At 34.3% G+C, this 19,860-nt stretch overlaps 2 protein-coding genes across 2 annotated transcripts in view; both read left to right on the top strand.

The window, feature by feature from the left end:
* LOC124451253 overlaps nt 1–19,860 on the top strand; it is a 103,461-nt gene that overhangs the window by 9,617 nt on the left and 73,984 nt on the right. The gene's annotated exons all lie outside the window — the stretch shown is intronic.
* Nucleotides 299–16,750, top strand: LOC124451255. The gene is made up of 7 exons (XM_047001880.1): nt 299–722; nt 795–1,131; nt 1,606–1,781; nt 2,046–2,282; nt 13,718–13,855; nt 15,070–15,767; nt 15,857–16,750. The coding sequence occupies exons 1-7, from the start codon at nt 299–301 to the stop codon at nt 16,475–16,477; spliced, it is 2,631 nt and encodes an 876-aa protein (XP_046857836.1). The 3' UTR covers nt 16,478–16,750.

Raw genomic sequence — 19,860 nt, 5'->3', positions numbered from 1 at the left:
GTTCGATTTAGACGAACAGCTTATTTTGCTCACATTGTCACATTCAACATATGAACATTATGTAGCTAGAGCAAAAAAATTTATGTAAATATATGCGTACCTAGAATGCTGCTTTTTGTTAAATCCATTGTGTCAAGTCGTTTATATTACTGGATGCTGAATTCCATGATGTACTATCAACTACTGGGTCTTGTTTAAAATACTACTTGTTTATCAATCTATTTTATTTTGTGCTCATTTTGTGGATTGCAAATTAATGCTTTTTGCACGAACTCGTTCTTCATTTCTAGCTTGAAAAATGGCTTCACCACCACAAAATCTGAAGTTTGAGGCAAACGGATCTCGTTTAAGTAAACTTTTAATAAATAAAGGAAAACAAGCCTTGACGCATACATTGCAATCTTTATTAAAGCCATCAAGTTTAGCTGGTAAACTTAAAGATCCCTCTACAAAGAAGAAACTAACATCTTTGAAATTTAAAGTAATCAAGAATGAGCAATGGGATCTTCTTTATCCATCAATTGATGATCCTGACATTGAAAAATTTGACATCACATTGTTGACTGTCTTATTGCGAAATATATGTGGTCTAAAAGCGCCAACTACAGGATGGGATAAACTTCCTTCCTCTTCAGATACCTCGGTCTCAGCAAATATTGCCAGAATAAAGTTTTATCGAAACAAAGTGTACGGTCACATAACTACAACTAGTGTAAATGACAGTGAGTTTGAGCATTTTTGGCAGGAAATTTCAAAAGCATTGGTTGGCTTGGGTATTCAACAAACCGAAATAGATGAATTAAAGAAAGCTCCCCTCACTACCGATGAGACAAATTATATTGAAATGTTAAAAGAATGGTATAAAAAAGAAGAGCAATTTCTCGATGTCACTGAAAAAATCAAAGAAGATGTGAAAGTAATAAAAAGAAATGTTGTAGGGATCAAACAAGAGATGGCAATAAAAGTTACAAACTTAAATGAGGATGTAAAGAAAACAAAAGCTGATGTAGAAGGAGTAAAAAAAATGTTACAGAACAAGAAATATTCAGATGTCGAAAAGCTTGGAAAGTGTAATTTCAACCCTCTTATAAAAGATCTTAACAAGAAATACTTACAAGGCACTAGACAATGGTTATTTGAAAAACTCGACACTTGGTTTAACGATAGAAGTGAAGATGCTTCTAATGTCATGATTTTGATTGCCGGTCCTGGCGTTGGTAAAAGTGTGTTTGCTGCTGAGTTTTGTCGACGATATTCTGAAAACAAGAAACTTGCTGCTTCTCACTTCTGCAGATATAATCGGACAGATGAGAGAAATCCTCTAATGTTGATAGAATCATTGGCCAGTAGCATGTGTGATACAATATCAGATTTTAAAAGTAAACTGAATGAAGAATTACAGAGAAAACATTCCTACGAATCAGTCCCCGATGCATTCCGTGTTTTATTACATAATCCATTGCATTCATTGGAAGATCATGAACCAATGCTTTTGGTTATTGATGCCTTAGATGAAAGCCAAGTTGATGGCAAAAGTGAATTGTTGAAATTGATTGCAGAAGAGTTTCACCGACTGCCTAAATGGATTAAAATCTTCATCACCAGTCGTCCAGAACTTCCTGTTCAAAAGGAATTGAAAGACATGAATCCTATGGAAATTACAACTCGTCCTCGTGATAAAAACAACGAAAAAGACCTGCACAACTATTTGAGACATAAGTTGAATAATCGTTTGCAGGGATATCGCTACGTGCTATGGGATTTAGTTGAAAAATGCGAGGGTTCGTTTCTGTACGCTTACCACGCACAAGAGAGTTTAAAAAAAGAAAATATCGAGCTCTCTTACAAAAACATTCAACAATTGTTTCCTACTGGGTTGAGTAAAATTTACACAGAACAATTCAAGAGATTAAATAAATTATTGAAAGAAATAGTTTTATCAACACACAAAACCGTTATTTCTGATGAAAACTTTACGGAATGTCTTGAAGTGTTGGTGACTTATCGAAGTATTTTGCTTTTGTCTTTTCTTTTTCAATGTTTAGGTTTATCTGATGACATGAAGTTTAAAGATCGTATTAAAATACAGGAAGTGCTATCTCAATTTTTTCCAATTTATGATGATTACTTGACCGTGTATCACAAGTCTCTCATTGATTGGTTGAAATCAGATGGTTATGAAGAGCATGAGTTTACAGTTGATCCAAGAAATGGTCATAAGTTCTTATGGCATGCTTGTGAGAAAGTGTTTGAACAAATTAAGTCGATGAACATTTTTGAAGATCAGATAAACACTGCTATGATTCAATATGCTTTGAAGAATGGAGTCCACCATATGATAGAATGTGGCGAAAATGTTGACTTTAGCTGGGCAGTAGATGTCAAAGTGGTTTGTGCGAGGTTAATGGGTGTGAAAGACATTCACTTGGATTTAACCGTTAGGTGTGAATTGTTTATAATCATTAAGCAACGACGTACTTTCTTGAAAAAAGATGTACTTGAGGAACTACTATTTCATTGGCCACTGTTGAGGATATACGACTCATATAGGTTTAGTGGTAGCTTAGTTTATTTACAAATTATTGCAAACAGAATTCATGGCAGTAACGAAAAAAGATTATTGGCAAGGGATTTATTGAAACAAGGAAAGCTTGTTTGGTTTGAGGATTTAGACTCAACATATTTAACAAACCATCATCATTTGACTGTCTCCTTGCGTGCTAACGTTACATCTCTTTGTGTGTCGTCCAATGAAGAACTTCTTGCTGTAGGATATGAAAATGGTCAAATATCTATTTTTGAGCTTCCAGAATTTACAGAAAGATGCACTCTAGGCACTGCACTCGATGATTCAAGGTTGGATAAGTGGGATAATGTAGACGAATTTATGTCCCTGTGTAACATCTATGACTATTCAACATCAAGCAAATCAGTTTTTGTAGGTGGAAACATTTGTTGTTGCTCCTTTTCACCAACCGGAAATAGACTGGTAACTAGTGATGGATCTACTGAAGTAAAGTTGTGGGACGTTAACAATAGACGTTTGTTATTATGTTTACAGTCAGATGATGTCGTTAATCGTTGCTCTTTCTCAGATTCTGGTTTGTTTATTACAGCAAGATGCGATATTTCTTCTAAAAATGTATTCACTGCATGGAATTCATTAACTTTGCAAAGAATCGATCGACGCTGCGTTGTTGATTACCAAAAACTACAAGGCACCGATAAATATTCAGAGTTGTTTGGTGCAAAATTCGACAAGACTTCGTATGTTTTTCAATTTCCGAAAGCAATCACTATTTTTTCTGATGAAGATTCACTATTTGCATATTCCAATATAACACACCATTATCGTGATTGTATTTTTTATCATACAAACCAGAATGGAAAGCTTTCTGAAATCACTCAGTTGACAAAATACGACGATCAAGGAGAAAACGTGTTTTGTTTACCAAATGTTAGGTGTCCATGTGTTAATAGGTCTCTTAACAAAGTCCATCCAATCTCGTTTAAGGAATTTTACGTTGTGCCGTATTTATTAAAGCTTAAAGTTTTCAAAACGGATCATCTTTGGAGTCCTTCATTTATCTTTGAGAAATTTAAAATTGAATGTTGTTGTTTTTCACCGGATGGATCTTTTTTTGCTGCTTTCGCTGTTGGTGACCACGTCAACATTCATATTTGGAGCATTGAACGTTGCACTATTATTCAAACTGTACCAATACAACTGAAGAATGCATTAGGATGTTGGTGGTCGGATGGTTTACTGTGGATATGGGATGGTTCTGATCATCTTATGAAGATATCAACTTCTTCTAAAAATTTTGTAGATTCTACTCAAGCAAAGCATGTTAACATTGGATTTAAACCTGAAGAAATCTTAACATTTGGGGATGTCTTAGTTTGTATTGACGAAGAAAAGTTTTTTCAAGTTGTTAGAATTACCAAGGGTGAGATACAATACAACGAAAGACTTCCTGTCCAAAGTTCAAAATTGAAAGCAGCAGCTGTATCCCCTGATAATTCTGTTATTTTAACTGTAAACAAAACAGAATACACATTATGGAAATGGAGAAATAACAACAATAAACTTTACTTGAAACCTTGGCATACTGCAGAAATATCCCTAACAGCTGTCATTAAAAAATTTGTTCCACAACAGGAAGCTGTAAATGATCTAAAGTTAGACTGCTCTATAAGTGATAGTAAACAAGGAGTAATAGCATCTTGCAATGGTACGAAAATTAAGGACATTTATGTGATTAATGTTCACGAGAATGGTGATGTGAATGCCATTTTGCATGATAACAGTGGATATTTTTCGGACTCCAACCTAGTCGTACACAAATCTTATTGCATTGGAAAGTCTCATCTTTCTCTGTTTGCTGTAGATTTAAAGAGTGGTGAAGTATGCGCTAAATTTGAAGAAATAAGTGATGGAGTGTATCATATAACTATGCATTCCAATACAGGAACTTTAGCTATAGTTGACAGTTTAAAGTGCAGAATTCAATTTTTAAAACTTAATGTTAATGAATAAGTACATCAACTTAAACTTTAATAGTAAATTCAAAAACCATTTGAGAAAATTGCACATAGACGTTGATGGTCGTAAGGATGATTGCTTGTTTCCACCTGCTACAGTCTTCTACAGAAGAAGTATACTTATTCTACCAGGCAATCTTTAAGAAATTATCTATATTTACCAAAAATAAATTTGGACCAATTTTGCAAAAGATCTTTTAAATTTATCGGTACTATTTCTTGGAATGTCTTACCTCCTGCTATTAAAGAATGTAAAATATTATCTATGTTTTGCAATAATCTGAAACGATGTATAATTGCTTTTTATAACACAAATGACTTGTATTTAAAAAGAGCGCTTCTATACTAATTGATCATGAATATTTGTTTATTCCTTTCTAAGATTCTACTTGTAATCTTCATAAATGAATTGTCGTTTAAACAGGGCATCCTCTAGATTAGACTACTTTTGTAAGATGCTTTGTCAAACTTATTATTATGTATTGTACCTCTGAACAAATTTCATGTTGATGATTCACTTTTTAATAAAAATGTATGGTTAGATAATTTGGTTATTTTTATTTAACAAATAGATAACATTTAACAGTTGTCTATACACTTATAGATACCTTACTTGTATTAAAATTCGAGTCGTACTCATTTTCGCTCAGGTTTAAATTCGCGCGATTTAATTTCGCGCACTTTGTTGACAATTATTCGAGCAGCTTTAAAGTGGGTCTATGACGAAAACTTAACGTTAAAAAATCATCGATTTTAGCATTCAATAGTTTAAAAACATATCAATTATTGCTTTCGTAAAATGTAAGCAAAAATAATAATATAACGAGGGAGCTATGAGCATTTGAAATGTCTAATTTTCATGTCCGCCATTAAAATCGGCCATTTTGAATATTTGCAATAAGCAAAGTTTGTGACGTCATAGTCTTAACACGGAGAGAAGCGCACATTGGAAAGTATACAAAGTAATACATAAATAAAGCAAAAAAATGTCAAATTCATCGAGATCTAGCTCGCTCTCTGAGTCTTCGATCGAGACAAACGCATCGATTTCTTCATCGGAATTTGTGACGGCAAATTTGAACGAATCTAATTCGGAAATTTTGCCATTTGTCGATAATATTGAACCGCTTGCTTCGCCCGATGAAATTGCTGAGTACGAAGCTACAGTCGCAGAAGAACGGCGGGTTGAAGACATGCTGCAAGTTCGTTTTGATGCCCGTGTTGATGTTACTTCATGGTAAGATGTCATTGATAACTTTATGGAAACATACAATTTGACAATATTAAAGGTGTGAATGTGGTCATTGTATGTTGGATCTTGTTGTCAACCCTCAAGAGTGCCGGTGCTGCATGGAAATAGAGCAATGCCGTGGTAAAATATATCAGTTCGAAATCGATGAAAGGAAATGCATTTTGGATCATCATGGCTTTAACGAAGTTTGCCTGAACGAATTTGTTCTTCAAGCAGCTTCGTTAGGTTTAAAGACCAAAGGTCATCGCATGATACAGACACTTCATTTTGTATTTCCTTTAAAACCTTAGTATAAATGTATATTATATATTGAAAGTTTGCCTGGATGTATTATTGGTTCTCTCAATTTGTGAAAATTTATCATCTGCAATATGTGTAAGTATATAATAATTGCAACTTGTGCTAACCTGACGCCGCTCTCTTGACGTTGTTGGTGTTTGTGATTTCTTCCAAATAATAGGTACGGCACCAGGTTTGAGCCGTCTAGTCATACCACCCAAATGGAATAAACGCTCAAAACAATCATCCGAGAAGTGATTCGAACAAATCATAAATCGAATTTCGCGCGAACTCGGATTAAAGTTTGCGCGCTTCGTCTGAACAAATTTAACTCAAATTCTTCTCAAAGACTCGTCGTTTTGGCTTTTATGTAATGAAGTGCCTGTAATTCTATCAGACTTGTTACTGCAATCTTGCACGACACAGCGTGTTGAAGGCATGTTAAAAAAATTGAGTTATACAACCTTTTAAATCTCTATTTGTATATAGTGTTATATTGTAAACAGCCGTGAGTTAAGACTATGACGTCACAAGCACCTTCCTTCTTGAAAATTCAAATATGGCGCATTTTAATGGCGGCTCTTAAAGTTCAAGTTTTATCGCTACGTAACTCGAGCAGCATGAAATACATTGCGCTAAAATTTCGCCAGAAGAGATTTTTTTACATACACTATTAATCTATGAAAAAAAAACGAGAGGCGAAATTTTCGTTTTAGTACCACTTTATGTAGCGCGTTTGAGTAAGTGTAGGATTGGCTATTTCTTCTATTGCTAATACATGAATCTAGATGAGTAATGTACGCACGTTATGTACGTCACTACAAGATATCATGTAACTGATGTAAGGTATAAATAAGATTGATGTTCCTATAAAATATATAGCATAGGAATTTTCATCCTTTTATGTTCTACTTCTACAATTCGGTATTTTCACGACACCTGTACAACATGACTGAATGCATTGTGGAATCACTGTTATCCCGCTCATTTGGATTGAGACCTTTTTCCGAGAAACGAGAGATCGTCGAAGGTGGCCGTCCCACTCCTGAGTTGCAAGGACTACATACAACATCCAAGCGAAGTGGTAAAGTCTTTATTCGAAGTTTTCAGACGTCAAATTACGACAAGTACAAATGGCTGGCTGGCTCCTCAAAATTGAATAAGTTATTTTGCTGGCCGTGTCTTTTGTTCAACTCAACAGACAAGACAGTCTGGTGCAAGAAGGGATACGATGATTTGGCCAACCTGTGTAATGCCGTCAACAGACACGAGAAAACGAAGACACACTTGTCCAGTTGCCTAATGAATGCCAGTTTTGGGCGTACACGCATCGACATGCAGCTAGACGAACAGGCCCGTCAACACATCTCAGCTCACAACTTGATGGTGCACAAGAATAGAGAAGTACTTCGCCGTTTCATTGATGTTGTTTGCTTTCTTGGCAAACAGGAACTTTCTTTCAGAGGTCGGGTGGAGCTGGAGGAGTCTGCCAACAGGGGCAATTACGTCGAATTGATAAAACTGCTAAGTGCATATGACCCCACGCTTGAACAGCATCTTCATACAGCAACCGTGTTTTCTGGACTTTCTAATCGTATCCAGAACGATTTGATTGTTGCTGTCAAGGACGTTATGTTGAAAGCAATAAAAGATGAAGTGATGAGGAGCCCATTTGTCGCTATTTCCCTGGATGAAACCTCCGACGTTAAGACCTTATCGCAGCTAACAACTATAGTTCGCTATGTCAACCCAGATGGTAAAGCTGTGGAGCGCTTTCTTGGATTTACCGATGTAAGTGAGGATAGAACTGCGGCTAGACTGAAACAAGAAGTCGGTAAAACCCTGAACGAGTACGGATGCGGCGAAAAACTGATTGCCCAAACGTATGACGGTGCGAGTGTGATGTCAGGAGAACTGTCCGGTTTGCAAACACGAGTAAGAAGACTATCCACATGCTCTTTTATCCACTGTTGCGGACACGCATTAAATTTGGTCCTTGTTCAAGCTGTCTCGTCAACTAAAGAGTGTCGTATATTTTTTAAAACTGTCACTGGTCTTTCATCCTTTTTTCACGCCTCGTCCAAGAGAACATACCTGTTGGACACAGTTGTTGGCAGACGCATTCCCACTGGAACAGCTGTTCGATGGCACTATCAGAGCAGGTTAATCCATGCTGTACTGGAGACAAGAGCAAAGCTGCTCGAAGTTTTCGAATACATCATCGAAAATGATGACGAGTTTGACGGTACGACGTTAAACGAAGCGAGGGGCTACCGACAAGTTCTTGCAGATTTCCAGTTTGTGTTCTGCCTTAAAATATTTTCAGAAATATTTGGTCTTACGGATGTTTTGTATAATATCATTCAGAGTAAGCAGTTCGATATTGTCTTCTGTGTCACGAAAGTTCGCGAGACGAAAGATAAGATTCAAGAACAACGAACAAAATTCGTAGATTATTGGAATTTTACGTCAAGTATCGTCAAAGTAGCACTGAAACGCGGGCAAAGTGAAGAGGATGTAAAGGCGTCCTTCCGTCAAATGTTTTTCTGTGTAGTCGATACCATTGTCGTGCAGATTGACTCTAGATTCGAAAGTCTTAACAGCAGAGCATTCGTTTCTTTGTTGGATCATTCAAAGCACGAATTGTACAGCCGGAATTTTCCCGAACGAGAGCTGCAATCGTTGCAAGATTCATATGGAACATTCTTTAATCTTCAAGCACTAAAAGTGAACTAATCGTTGTATACGCATCTGCCGAGCTCAAATCGAAACCTGTTTTGATATGATATCAAAATAATCGAACTTGACTTGAAAGCCTGTTTTCCAGAGGTGTACCGATTGTGTCAGCTCATTCTTACTATGCCAAGTACGTCCTCCTCTGCAGAAAGATCATTTTCGGCTCTCAAGCGTATCAAAACGTATCTTCGCAGTACACAAGGGCAAGAGCGACTTTCTGCATTGGCTACAATTTCAATCGAGAAGGAGATGTTGGTAAGTTTGCAGGGAAGCCACGATTCTATGAGGACGTTATAAAGGAGTTTTGCGCAAAGGAAAGACGGATGGAATTTACATTTAAGTAAATCTGTTGTAGGATTTTGGACTATTTCGTTCTGTTACTTCTTCACTACAATAGAAATGCACGCGTAGCCATTTACTTAAAACGACTTTATATCACAATACCACATGTAATACTTTTAAACCGTAATTGTGATATATACTCTATAAAAGTTTTTGAATTTTTTAGATTTTTTCAATACTGTTTCAGTCATGACAGATACATTTTTTCGACAAAGTACTCCCAGAAATCGCGGGAAATGCGCTCCAGTAGCCTTCAAAATCCAAAAATTTTATGGGGGAGCATGCCCCCAGAACCCCTAGAAAGCTTCGCGGCATGCCGCGAACCTCACCCCCAGCGCTTGCCTATTAAATTCGGTCACCGCACGCCACTGGTTATATTTTGTTTATGATGATGAAACTTTGTAATTCTAGAACCAATATTGTATTTCATATATTGTCCAGTTCGAATCGTTGATTTTTCCCTTTTAAGATATTTTTGAAGCGCTCAAAAACGTTGCTACTCAGTTCAATGGATAGCGTTATTCGACCTTCGTGTAACTGATCTCTTCTCCGATAATTTATTGGTAAAGTCTCTGTAAAAATATAAATCTGGTGAGAACCATATATGAACAATGAACATGATTATTGTTTACTTTACAGCTGTATCCAGTTACAAGTTGTGAATCAGAATGATCTCGTGATGAGCCCATCTTTACATTTCAATGATGTGTACATTACAATACGAAGAAAGGCAAAATTGAAGAAATATTTCAATATAAAACTGTGACTCTACGTTATGAAACGAAATAATAAGTGTGGAAATGAAGAAATAGTCGTTTTGGTCATATTTGGTGAGTAAAATTGTGTAAAACATTGATTTTAAAGCCGTATTGTTTAGCTACTCGTTATCGCTATTGTATAAAAGGTTTGACTAAATGGCAGAATACTCGTTCACTTGGATTCATTGACTGTGCATCCACATTTTCAGTAGATACACAGATGATATTATTACGTATATAAGACGATTCTAACTTCTGAGAAAAGAAAATTCAACGTGAAACGAAACTATAAGCTAAATAGCGCTACATCTATTGGACAATACGATAATATATATTTATGCTTAGTATATCAAATTGCGTTTCATCATATAAACACAAATGATCTGTTTATTAAACAAAACGACTATATTTTAATATTTAAATCGACCACAAACGATTTGCATCAATTATACATTACCACATTGATAGGTAATTATAGATTTATAGTGCCATTGTCGCACAACCTAAGCGTTCTTTTGTGCGGGATGCTAAATCACGATTCTTTTGACGACAAACGTTGGTTCATTACCACGAGTATTAAAATCAAAAAATGCTTATCCAATTCGTCTCTTCAAGACTTCAACTCAATGCGTTACAATGCATTAATCAAATGTGTCGATAAAATGCGACCATCAAAATGCGTATTGAAACAACCAGAAACGGCGTTTGCAGCCTCTATATATACTAAACATTCAACAAGATAAAATTACAAAGTTTCCTCTTTGCCACGATTGGAAAGAAGGTCTTCCTCAGCAACTCAATGCTTTAAACTTCCCATGACAAGTGCATGTGCGTAATTTAACGTAAATAGTTCCCATTTTACCATGCTCTTACTTCTTTAGTAATGTTCATGCTTACAGAAAGAGAAAGATAATTCACTTGTTTTGATTATTTATGAAAATTTCTTCCCGTATATTATTTTATACTGATAGGTTTTACATCGTCCATATTATTATTGATAAATTGATAAAATTTACGACAAGCAGGTCACGTTGCCAGAAAAACTGTCTGTTGCTCATTTCTTTTGCTGTTTTTCAGTTTTTCCAATTTTTATGAACACAAAAGGGGTTAAAGCCACAAAGAATTCAACATAATTTATGTATTTTTTTAATGATCCTTTTATTCGTTTGAAAATGACTGACTCAAGTAGTACCAACTATTGTCTGACTATAGCTGCTGATCTTTGGTTTGGAAACTCAAACTTTGACAAAAAATGGCCATTTGGATCGATATTTGGATACATTTTGACCTATTTTCTATTCTAATAATTTTTTGGAATCATATTGATAATTTATTTTAAAAGTCTCTGTCAAAAACATAAATGTAGTGAGAACCATATATGGACAATGAACATGATTATTGTCTACTTTTCAGCTGTATCCAGTTACAAGTGCGGAAGTGAATCAGAATGATCTCTTGATGAGCCCATCCCTTGCATTTGAATGATGTGTACATTACAATACGATTAAAAACAAAATTGAAGAAATATTTCAATATAAAACTGTGACTCTACGTTGTGGAACGAAATAATAAGTGTGGGAATGAAGAAATAGTCGTTTTGATCATATTTGGTGAGTAAAAATTTACAAAACATTATTTTTAAAATATTGTTTAGCTACTCTTTATATTTTATCACAGATTTTACTAACGCTTTGTATTTGAACTTTGATATAAGTTTTTCAGTTGGCCGTTGATTTATTTAATTTTAAAGTTTTGTTACTAATTTCTGTACCAATATTTTTTTTAGTTTTAAGTTCAAATAAAGGCTTCATCATTAAAACCAAAGATTCTTCATTAAATTAAGTCAGAGTATTCACAACATTATATTCTAAATCGATTTCTTGTTTGAAAATGGCTTCACCACCTCAAAAACTAAAGATTGAGGCAAATGGATTTCGTTTAAGTAAACTTTTGATAAATAAAGGAACCCAAGCTTTGAAAACAACATTGCAATTTAGTTTTAACTTTCGATCATCAAGTTTGATCAATGAACTTAAAGATCTTTTAACAATGAACAAATTGACTTTGCTTAAAAACAAAAGGGTCATCAGTAAAGAGCAATGGGAGCTTCTTTACCCGTCAAATGGCTCATCACCTGACATTGACAACTTTGACATCTCATTATTGACTGTCTTATTGAGAAATATTTGTGGTCTAACAGCGCCATCTGGAGGATGGGATAATCTTCCTTCCTCTTCAGATACTTCAATATCAGCAAATATTGCAAGAATAAAGTTTTATCGAAACAAAGTGTACGGTCACATAACCACAACTACTGTAGATGACAGTGAGTTTGAGTATTTGTGGCAGGTAATTTCAAAAGCATTGGTTGGTCTGGGTATTCAACAAACTGAAATAGATGAAGCAAAGAAAGCTCCCCTCAGTCCTGATGAGGCAAACCATATTGAATTATTGAAAAACTGGTATGAAAAAGAAAAACAGTTAATCGATGTCACTGAAAAAATCAAAGAAGATGTGAAAGTAATGAATAGAAATGTTGTGCAGATAAAACAAATGTTACAAGGCGAAACATATTTAGATGTCGAAAAGCTTGGAAAGTGTAATTTCAATGGTCTTATAAAAGATCTTAACAAGAAATACTTAAAAGGCACTAGAAAATGGTTATTTAAAAAAGTCGACACTTGGTTTAATGATAGAAGTGAAGATGCTTCTAATGTCATGATTTTAATTGCCGGTCCTGGTGTTGGTAAAAGTGTGTTTGCTGCTGAGGTGTGTCGACGATATTCTGAAAAGAAGAAACTTGCTGCTTCTCATTTCTGCAGATATAATCGATCAGATTATAGAAATCCTCGAGTATTGATAGAATCATTGGCTAGTAGCATGTGTGATACAATATCAAATTTTAAAAGTAAACTGAATGAAGAATTAAAGAGAAACAATTCCAAAGAATCGATCACCGATGCTTTCCTTGTTTTATTAAATAATCCATTGCATTCATTAAAAGATCATAAACCAATGCTTTTGGTTATTGATGCCTTAGATGAAAGCCAAGTTGATGGCAAAAGTGAATTGTTGGAATTGATTACTTATGAATTTGGCCGACTGCCTAAATGGATTAAAATCTTCATCACCAGTCGTCCAGAACTTCCTGTTCAAAAGGAGTTGAAAGACATGAATCCTGTGGAAATTACAACTCGTCCTCGTGATGAAAACAACGAAGAAGACCTGAAAAAGTATTTGAGACATCAGTTGAATGATCAGGTGCAGGAAAATCGCTACCTTCTTCACTCATTAGTTGAAAAGTGTGAGGGATCATTTCTTTATGCGTATCACGCACAACTGAGCTTGAAAGAAGAAAATACTGAGCTTACTTACGAAAACATTCAAGAGTTGGTCCCTAGTGGGTTAAGCGGTGCTTACACAAAGCAATTCAAAAGAGTTAAAGAATTGTTAACGAAGGAAAGTTCCAGAAATTCTGTTATCTCAGAAATTACTTTCATGCAATTTCTTGAATTGTTGGCTGCCTGTCGGAAGTTTTTACCATTAAATTTCCTGTTTAGCTATTTAGGTTTTTCTGGTGACATCAAGTTTGAAGTCCGCAGTAAAATCATTGAACTGTTATCTCAAATTTTGCCAGTTTACGATGATTGTTTAACCGTGTATCACAAATCTCTAATTGATTGGTTGAAATCAGATGGTTACGAACAGCATGAGTTTACAGTTAATCCAAAAAATGGTCATAAGTTCTTATGGCATGCTTGTGAGAAAGTGTTAAGATACATCGAGTCGATGGACATTTCAGAAGATCAGATGAACACTGCTATGATTAAATATGCTTTGAAGAATAGAATCTATCATATGTCAAGATGTGGCGAAAATGTTGACTTTAGCTTTGCAGTGGAAGACAATGACATGTATACCACTAGGTCTGAATTACCATTAGGTATGGTTTTTCAACTTTTGACGTTATGTTTTGACGTTTATGGTTTTACTGTATGCGTTTACTGAATATACTCTAAAGTAGTAAATTCAAAATGTTTTATCACACCAAAAAATTTTCATCTCGGAGATTGTTATATTTTTATAGTGACTGTAATGTACATCTTTCAAAATAGACTTTGAGTTTGCAGAAATAAAGATAATGAGGTTCACTTTACTAAAGTGAATAAGAGAAACAGTACGTGTCAGATAAGTTAGAGTTAAACATAAAATGCTGATGGAACGAAAATTTACCAATCTGTGTTATAATTTATTAAACAGACATTTTTATATGATAATTGATTTCTTGTACTAGTTTATGCATATCACTTTTCATTCTCGAGATATTGAAGTTTTTATTTTGTCTGATTTATCTGATGTCACATTGCATCATGAGAACTAGATGTATTAAATAAATTTGCTGGTGCATTATTTTAACATTAATTTCCTTCTTTGTGATGTGTTAATGATATAAATTACTGCATACCATTATCAACATAAAGTTGTCAGGAAAATTGAGGGTATTTGAAACATTGCAGCGACTCATTTTGCATGCAATATTATGTCACAAGTTAGATAAATTGGTAATTGCAAGGACTTCAGTATTTTCAGAATGAAAAACGTCATGCAGAAAAGGTTTTAGAAAGCACTCTGTCATTTCAAAAGTTTTGGTCAATACTGATATAATTTAAACAGCAAAATTTTCGTTTCATTGGCACTTTAAGATGTCCAAACAAGGTTTGAGAGAATAATTGTTGAGATCGAACTTCAATGTTAATGTTTGGCAACAAACATAAGATAGTGTATGTAAAAGACAAGTGTCGAGAATAGAAAAAAATTGAATGAAGCTATTTTGTTATCTTTTGGTAAGAAAAATTTTTTAGACTCTAAAAAATATATGCTCTCAAAATTTTAATTTAATATTTTCGAAAAACGAAAGGTTGATCATTAAGAAAAATTCATGAAATTACTGCAGAGAGATGTTTTTGTGATTAATTGTTTGGTATAAGCTAACCTCGAATGTTACCAGTTAAAAAATTTATGAAATGTCTAATAATTGTTAATATGTTTGTTTTAAAAGTGTACGGTATCAGTATCCTTTCCTAATTGGGGAAATTTCAGCCAGTTTGATGTATTTAGTTTGTTTCTTTAACCCTTGATTATAATATCTTTATCTAGAAGAGTGGAAATACATTGATCAATCAACGAAACATAGAGACTTGTTTATAAAATTGATTGAATATGGGCGCAATCCCAGTGTTGAGGTTAAAGTGATGGGAAATGTACGTGTAATACTCTCAGAAGAATTTTGCATTGGCGAAGGAAGTGATGCAACCCGTGTTTTTCTTGGACTGAGTAAGGATGGTTACGGTAAAGCAGTGAAACAAATACATCGGCATAAATTTATCCAGCTTGCACATCACGAAAAGAAAATTTTAAATGAATTCAATGCAAAGAAGTCGAAATATCTTGTGAATTATTTCTATTTAGAAGAAGATACTGGAACCGATTATATTTATTTGATATTAGACTTATGTGAAGAATCATTGGAGAGTTTTGTCAAGTCTTCTACTTTGCATGATCTTCAAAAAGCTCTTCCTAATATTCTTAGACAAATTTTAAAAGGATTAGCTGATCTTCATAGCGGCCCAAATTGTATTCTACATCGGGATTTGAAGCCTTCCAATGTTCTGCGAGACTCAAAATGCCAATTTCTGATAGCTGACTTTGGCATAAGTCGAATAATGAAGAATGACACAACAACATATAAAAGCAATACTTCCATGGGAACTTTGCATTGGATAGCTCCTGAATCATATTGCGAAGATGATGATTCAGTAAACAAAGCGCGTTACAATAGAAGGTCTGATGTTTATGTAAGTGTAGGAATGTAAACATTTGTAAGTTGTAAAGAAAGTCAATGTTGTGAATTTGCATTTTGATGTAACGCTTTTTATTATTTTAGAATGCAGGGATGGTAGCTTATTATGTTGCAACAAAAGGAAAACATCCTTTTGGAACTAAACCCCACAGACTGATTAATATGTTAAATGGAAACCCTGTTGATTTGAAAGAAATCAAGGATGAAACATTAAAGGACCTTCTGAGGTGGATGTTAAATCTAAAACCTGAAGACAGACCATATTCTAACGAAGCATTAAAACATCCATTTCTCATGTCAGATAATGAGAAGTTTGAAATGTTAAGTAAAGTTGGGAATCTTCGGCAGATTAAGACAAATGATCTCCAGTCAAGTGTCGTTCAAAAATTGAATAGCGAATCCGTAGATTTGGAAGGTCAATTGGGTAGTGATGTTTATGAATATTTCGTGAATGGAAGGCCCTATAAATCTTCATGGACAGAATGCTTAAGGCTTATTCGAAATATTGATCAGCATTGGAACGATCCACCTCTACCACAACCAGAATTATTTTACAATATTGGCGATTACAAGGCGTATTTTCTCCAAACATTTCCTAATCTCCCTGTTCGAGTACATGCTGCTGTCAGGTCAAATAAAGAATTGAAAAACAAACCAGAACTCAAGAATATTTTTAATTTTGATGAAAGCGAACTACATCAATAAACATTTCTGAAATTATTATAAGTACTAAAAGTCTGGCATTGGTATTTTGAGCTCTTGGTAGTTCTTTATCGTATAAACCTGACCATCAGGAGTTGTGCATAATTCCATAAGTAGAATATTTTGTGTTTTACTATCTCACATTAATTACGTAACTGAACCACATAAAATAGTTAAATTAAATAACATTTTCATGAGATTGAGTGATTAACAGCATTTCGTCTAATAACTTGTAAATGGACTCAATAATATTTTAATTAGTTTTATAGAAAAATATTTATAGTTGTCCTCATTTTCTGATATTTTGCTTATTTCATGCGCTGTAACCCTAACAGTTATTTTGTGCCTAAATCCATACAACTAAAACGCAAGTGCTATGTATTTAAGATTTCTTAAATGAATATTGAATATACACCTAAATACACGTAAGGTTAACTACGGTGCTCTCTATTGCCTATATTCTAAAACTCTCTCACACTCACATTTACTGAGTAAAGTTTCAAAATAATTTTGTAACTGCTGGAAGACCTTGTATTTACTCCACAGATAGAAAATGTTGAAAGTTACGTTGATTTTATCATCTCAGATCCCATATCATCTGGTAGATATCCGCACATTAATGTCACATGAAAGCACTCAGTATTAGTTGTGTGACAGTTTTAGTTTAAAGATTTGTAAATCATTTATATAAATTTTGAGCTTTTTTGCTTTTTTATTTTATTGAATTAACCTCGCAAAGAACATACTATAACAGCAAAAGAGCGTAAATAACTTCTAAATGACAAAGAACAATGCTAAAGCTTTCTCCAGTTACTGCAGCCTTTAAAACACAATGTTGCAAACATTAAAAACAACACGATTTATATAATGTATAATAAGTGCGAAAGATTTTTCTTGAATTGACGAAGACTGACATTTTTGCCTCTTAAGTTGTTTGGATTTATTCTAGAGTGTACTGCACCTATTTAATTAAGATTTTAGAAACGTTCTTATTTTACAATGAGTTGTAACATATGACAGCTTGATTTTCTGGAATGTACAACCGTGTTTGTCTTCGGCAGCGAGGATTGGCTTGTAATAGTAACTAATCTTCATCAATCTTCACAAGACTATAAATTATTTTGTATTCGTTTACAAACCAAATAGTATGCTTTTAAAGGGCCTATGACACGAAAATTTTATGTTTGCAATGACCAGAACTTTTAAAATGACAGTGTACTTTCTAAAACAGTTTATGCAGATCACTTTTAATTCTTGAGATATTGAGGTTTATGCTATGTCCGATTTATCTAACTTGTGACGTCACATTGCATAATGAGAGTTAGAGTATTAGGTATATTTAACGATACTTTACTTCACAAGGACATAGTTTCATTTGTTGTGGCGTGTTTAATGGTATAAAATGCTGCCTATTAGTATCAACCTAAAGTTGTCAGGAAAATGAAGAGTATTAGAAAAATTTTAGAACTCATTATGCAATATGACGTCACAAGTTGGATGAAATAGAAATAACAAAACTTCAATATCTCATGAAGGAAAAGAGATATGCATTAACTTTTAGAAAGTACACTGTCATTTCAAAAGTTCTGGTGATTGCAAACATAAAATTTTCATGTCATGGCACTTTAAACGTCATAAGTAATTGTACATTTCCAAGTATAACATTGGGCTGAATTGTAAGGGATATTTTATACCACTTAGTAAATATGTATGCTTTATAACTTATGAAGCGGTAGACAAAGCTGATAAATCACTTGCTGAAATTCACTATCCACCAGCTAGAGGACCACCTTTCACTTGAGGGAAACAAATGTAAATTATAATCTCATTTACCCCCAAAATTGGATGGAAGTGTCAATAACCATTATGAACATTTTTAGAAAGCCAAAATTTCATTTAATCAAATTGAAGCATTTGTATATAATATGTCATAAAAAATGGATATTTTTTTCTACACATAAAATACAGAAAAAAAAAGATCATCATCTTTACTTTAAAGGTTTCTTTCGAGTGAATGAATTTCAAAAAAATTCGTTTTCAGACTGAACCACATACATTTGCCAATAAAATTCTAACTGAGAACAAAATTATTTTAAATGTAGGTATAGCCATAGATGCCTTTCCTATGACAATGTGTTGCCTGATTCCTCTTTTTGTTCAATGATATGTTTGTGAATAGATATTCTACACACAGAGCTAAGCCGACCTTGACACATTCTATTCCTCAAATAGCTTTTGACTCTTTTCAAGCAAGAAAACGACCTCTCTACTGAAGCATTTGCCACTACCAAGACACCATTCAATTTTAACAAATTTACCACTTGACGTACACTCGACTGGAGATTAAATTTGTAGATGTATTTAAGCACCTCATTACTGCACTCTTTGTGAAAGTCCTTGGCGTTGTAAATGAAGAAAAGTTGACTCTCCAACGTTGGAATGTCAAAAAGAGGACTATATTTATCTTTGAGAACATTGATCTCCTCCTGTTGAACTATGCCTTTCCAGGTAGTAAATAGTTTAGGATTTACAAGATCTAAAAACTAGAACTGATTAATATCTTGAAATCATTCAGTTAAAGTGTATATAAAGCTTATGGGATTTTTTGTATACTGAATCAACGTCGTGTAAAACGTTATATACCAATTTTTTCTTCGTTGGACAAATAGTTCTCGTGCTAAACTCAATTAAAATCATAAAAAACTGGCCATTTGAGTCGCTCGGTTTCCCGGTGATAGACTGGAATTACGCGGTCATTTAAGGAAAGCGTGACGTCATGTAAGTAACATTTCAGCATTTGATATTCCTAATCGCTGTATAGTTGCTGGCTGTTCTTACGTTCCTTGCCCCGAAAAGGTCTTAGGACTTCACCGCATTCCTTTTTATGGATCAGAAGATCCTATAAAATAGAAAAGGAGGTAGAAGTGGCTAGATTTTGTCGCTTTCAAACGAGCGAAATGCCCCATATCAAAGATGTCGAGCATTTGCTCGCTGCACTTCAAACCTGAAGATTTTACCAGACGGTATACTAGTTTGCAAGGGCAAACAAGTAGACTGGTGTCTGTTGAAGTTGGTGTGTTTGCTTTTCCTTCTGTTCATTTCTCATAAAGACTGACGAAAGAAAGTGCGCCTTCTGAAAGGAATCGTAGACAAGTAAGGATTTTTGTTTTGAATCCTATATATAATCCGCGTGAGACTGATAACTTCGAAGAAGGAAGCTTGTTTTAAATTCGTCAAAGATTTTGTGATGGAAATTTAATTTTTGCAGTTGATACATATTGTATTTTATTGTAGGTTGTTAGAGACATTTTGTGTAGCACAGAAGCAGGTCCTTGCTCTTCTAATCAAGACACTTTGGAGCTGAAAGTACTACCTCTTTGGAAGAC

Source organism: Xenia sp. Carnegie-2017, unplaced genomic scaffold, assembly GCF_021976095.1.
Source record: "Xenia sp. Carnegie-2017 unplaced genomic scaffold, XeniaSp_v1 HiC_scaffold_24, whole genome shotgun sequence".
Lineage (NCBI taxonomy): Eukaryota > Metazoa > Cnidaria > Anthozoa > Malacalcyonacea > Xeniidae > Xenia > Xenia sp. Carnegie-2017.
Note: the sequence above shows the minus strand (reverse complement) of the source record. Positions and strands in the feature narration are given on the sequence as shown.

What these genes read in the sequence shown, in the direction of transcription:
- LOC124451255 (XM_047001880.1), top strand. Translation starts at nt 299, where the DNA reads ATGGCTTCACCACCACAAAATCTGAAGTTTGAGGCAAACGGATCTCGT. An exon ending in TTTAGTTGAAAAATGCGAGG is followed by an intron (nt 1,782 to 2,045) that starts GTTCGTTTCTGT and finishes TTCAATGTTTAG; the next exon opens with GTTTATCTGATGACATGAAG. An exon ending in GTCGATGAACATTTTTGAAG is followed by an intron (nt 2,283 to 13,717) that starts ATCAGATAAACA and finishes ACATTTCAGAAG; the next exon opens with ATCAGATGAACACTGCTATG.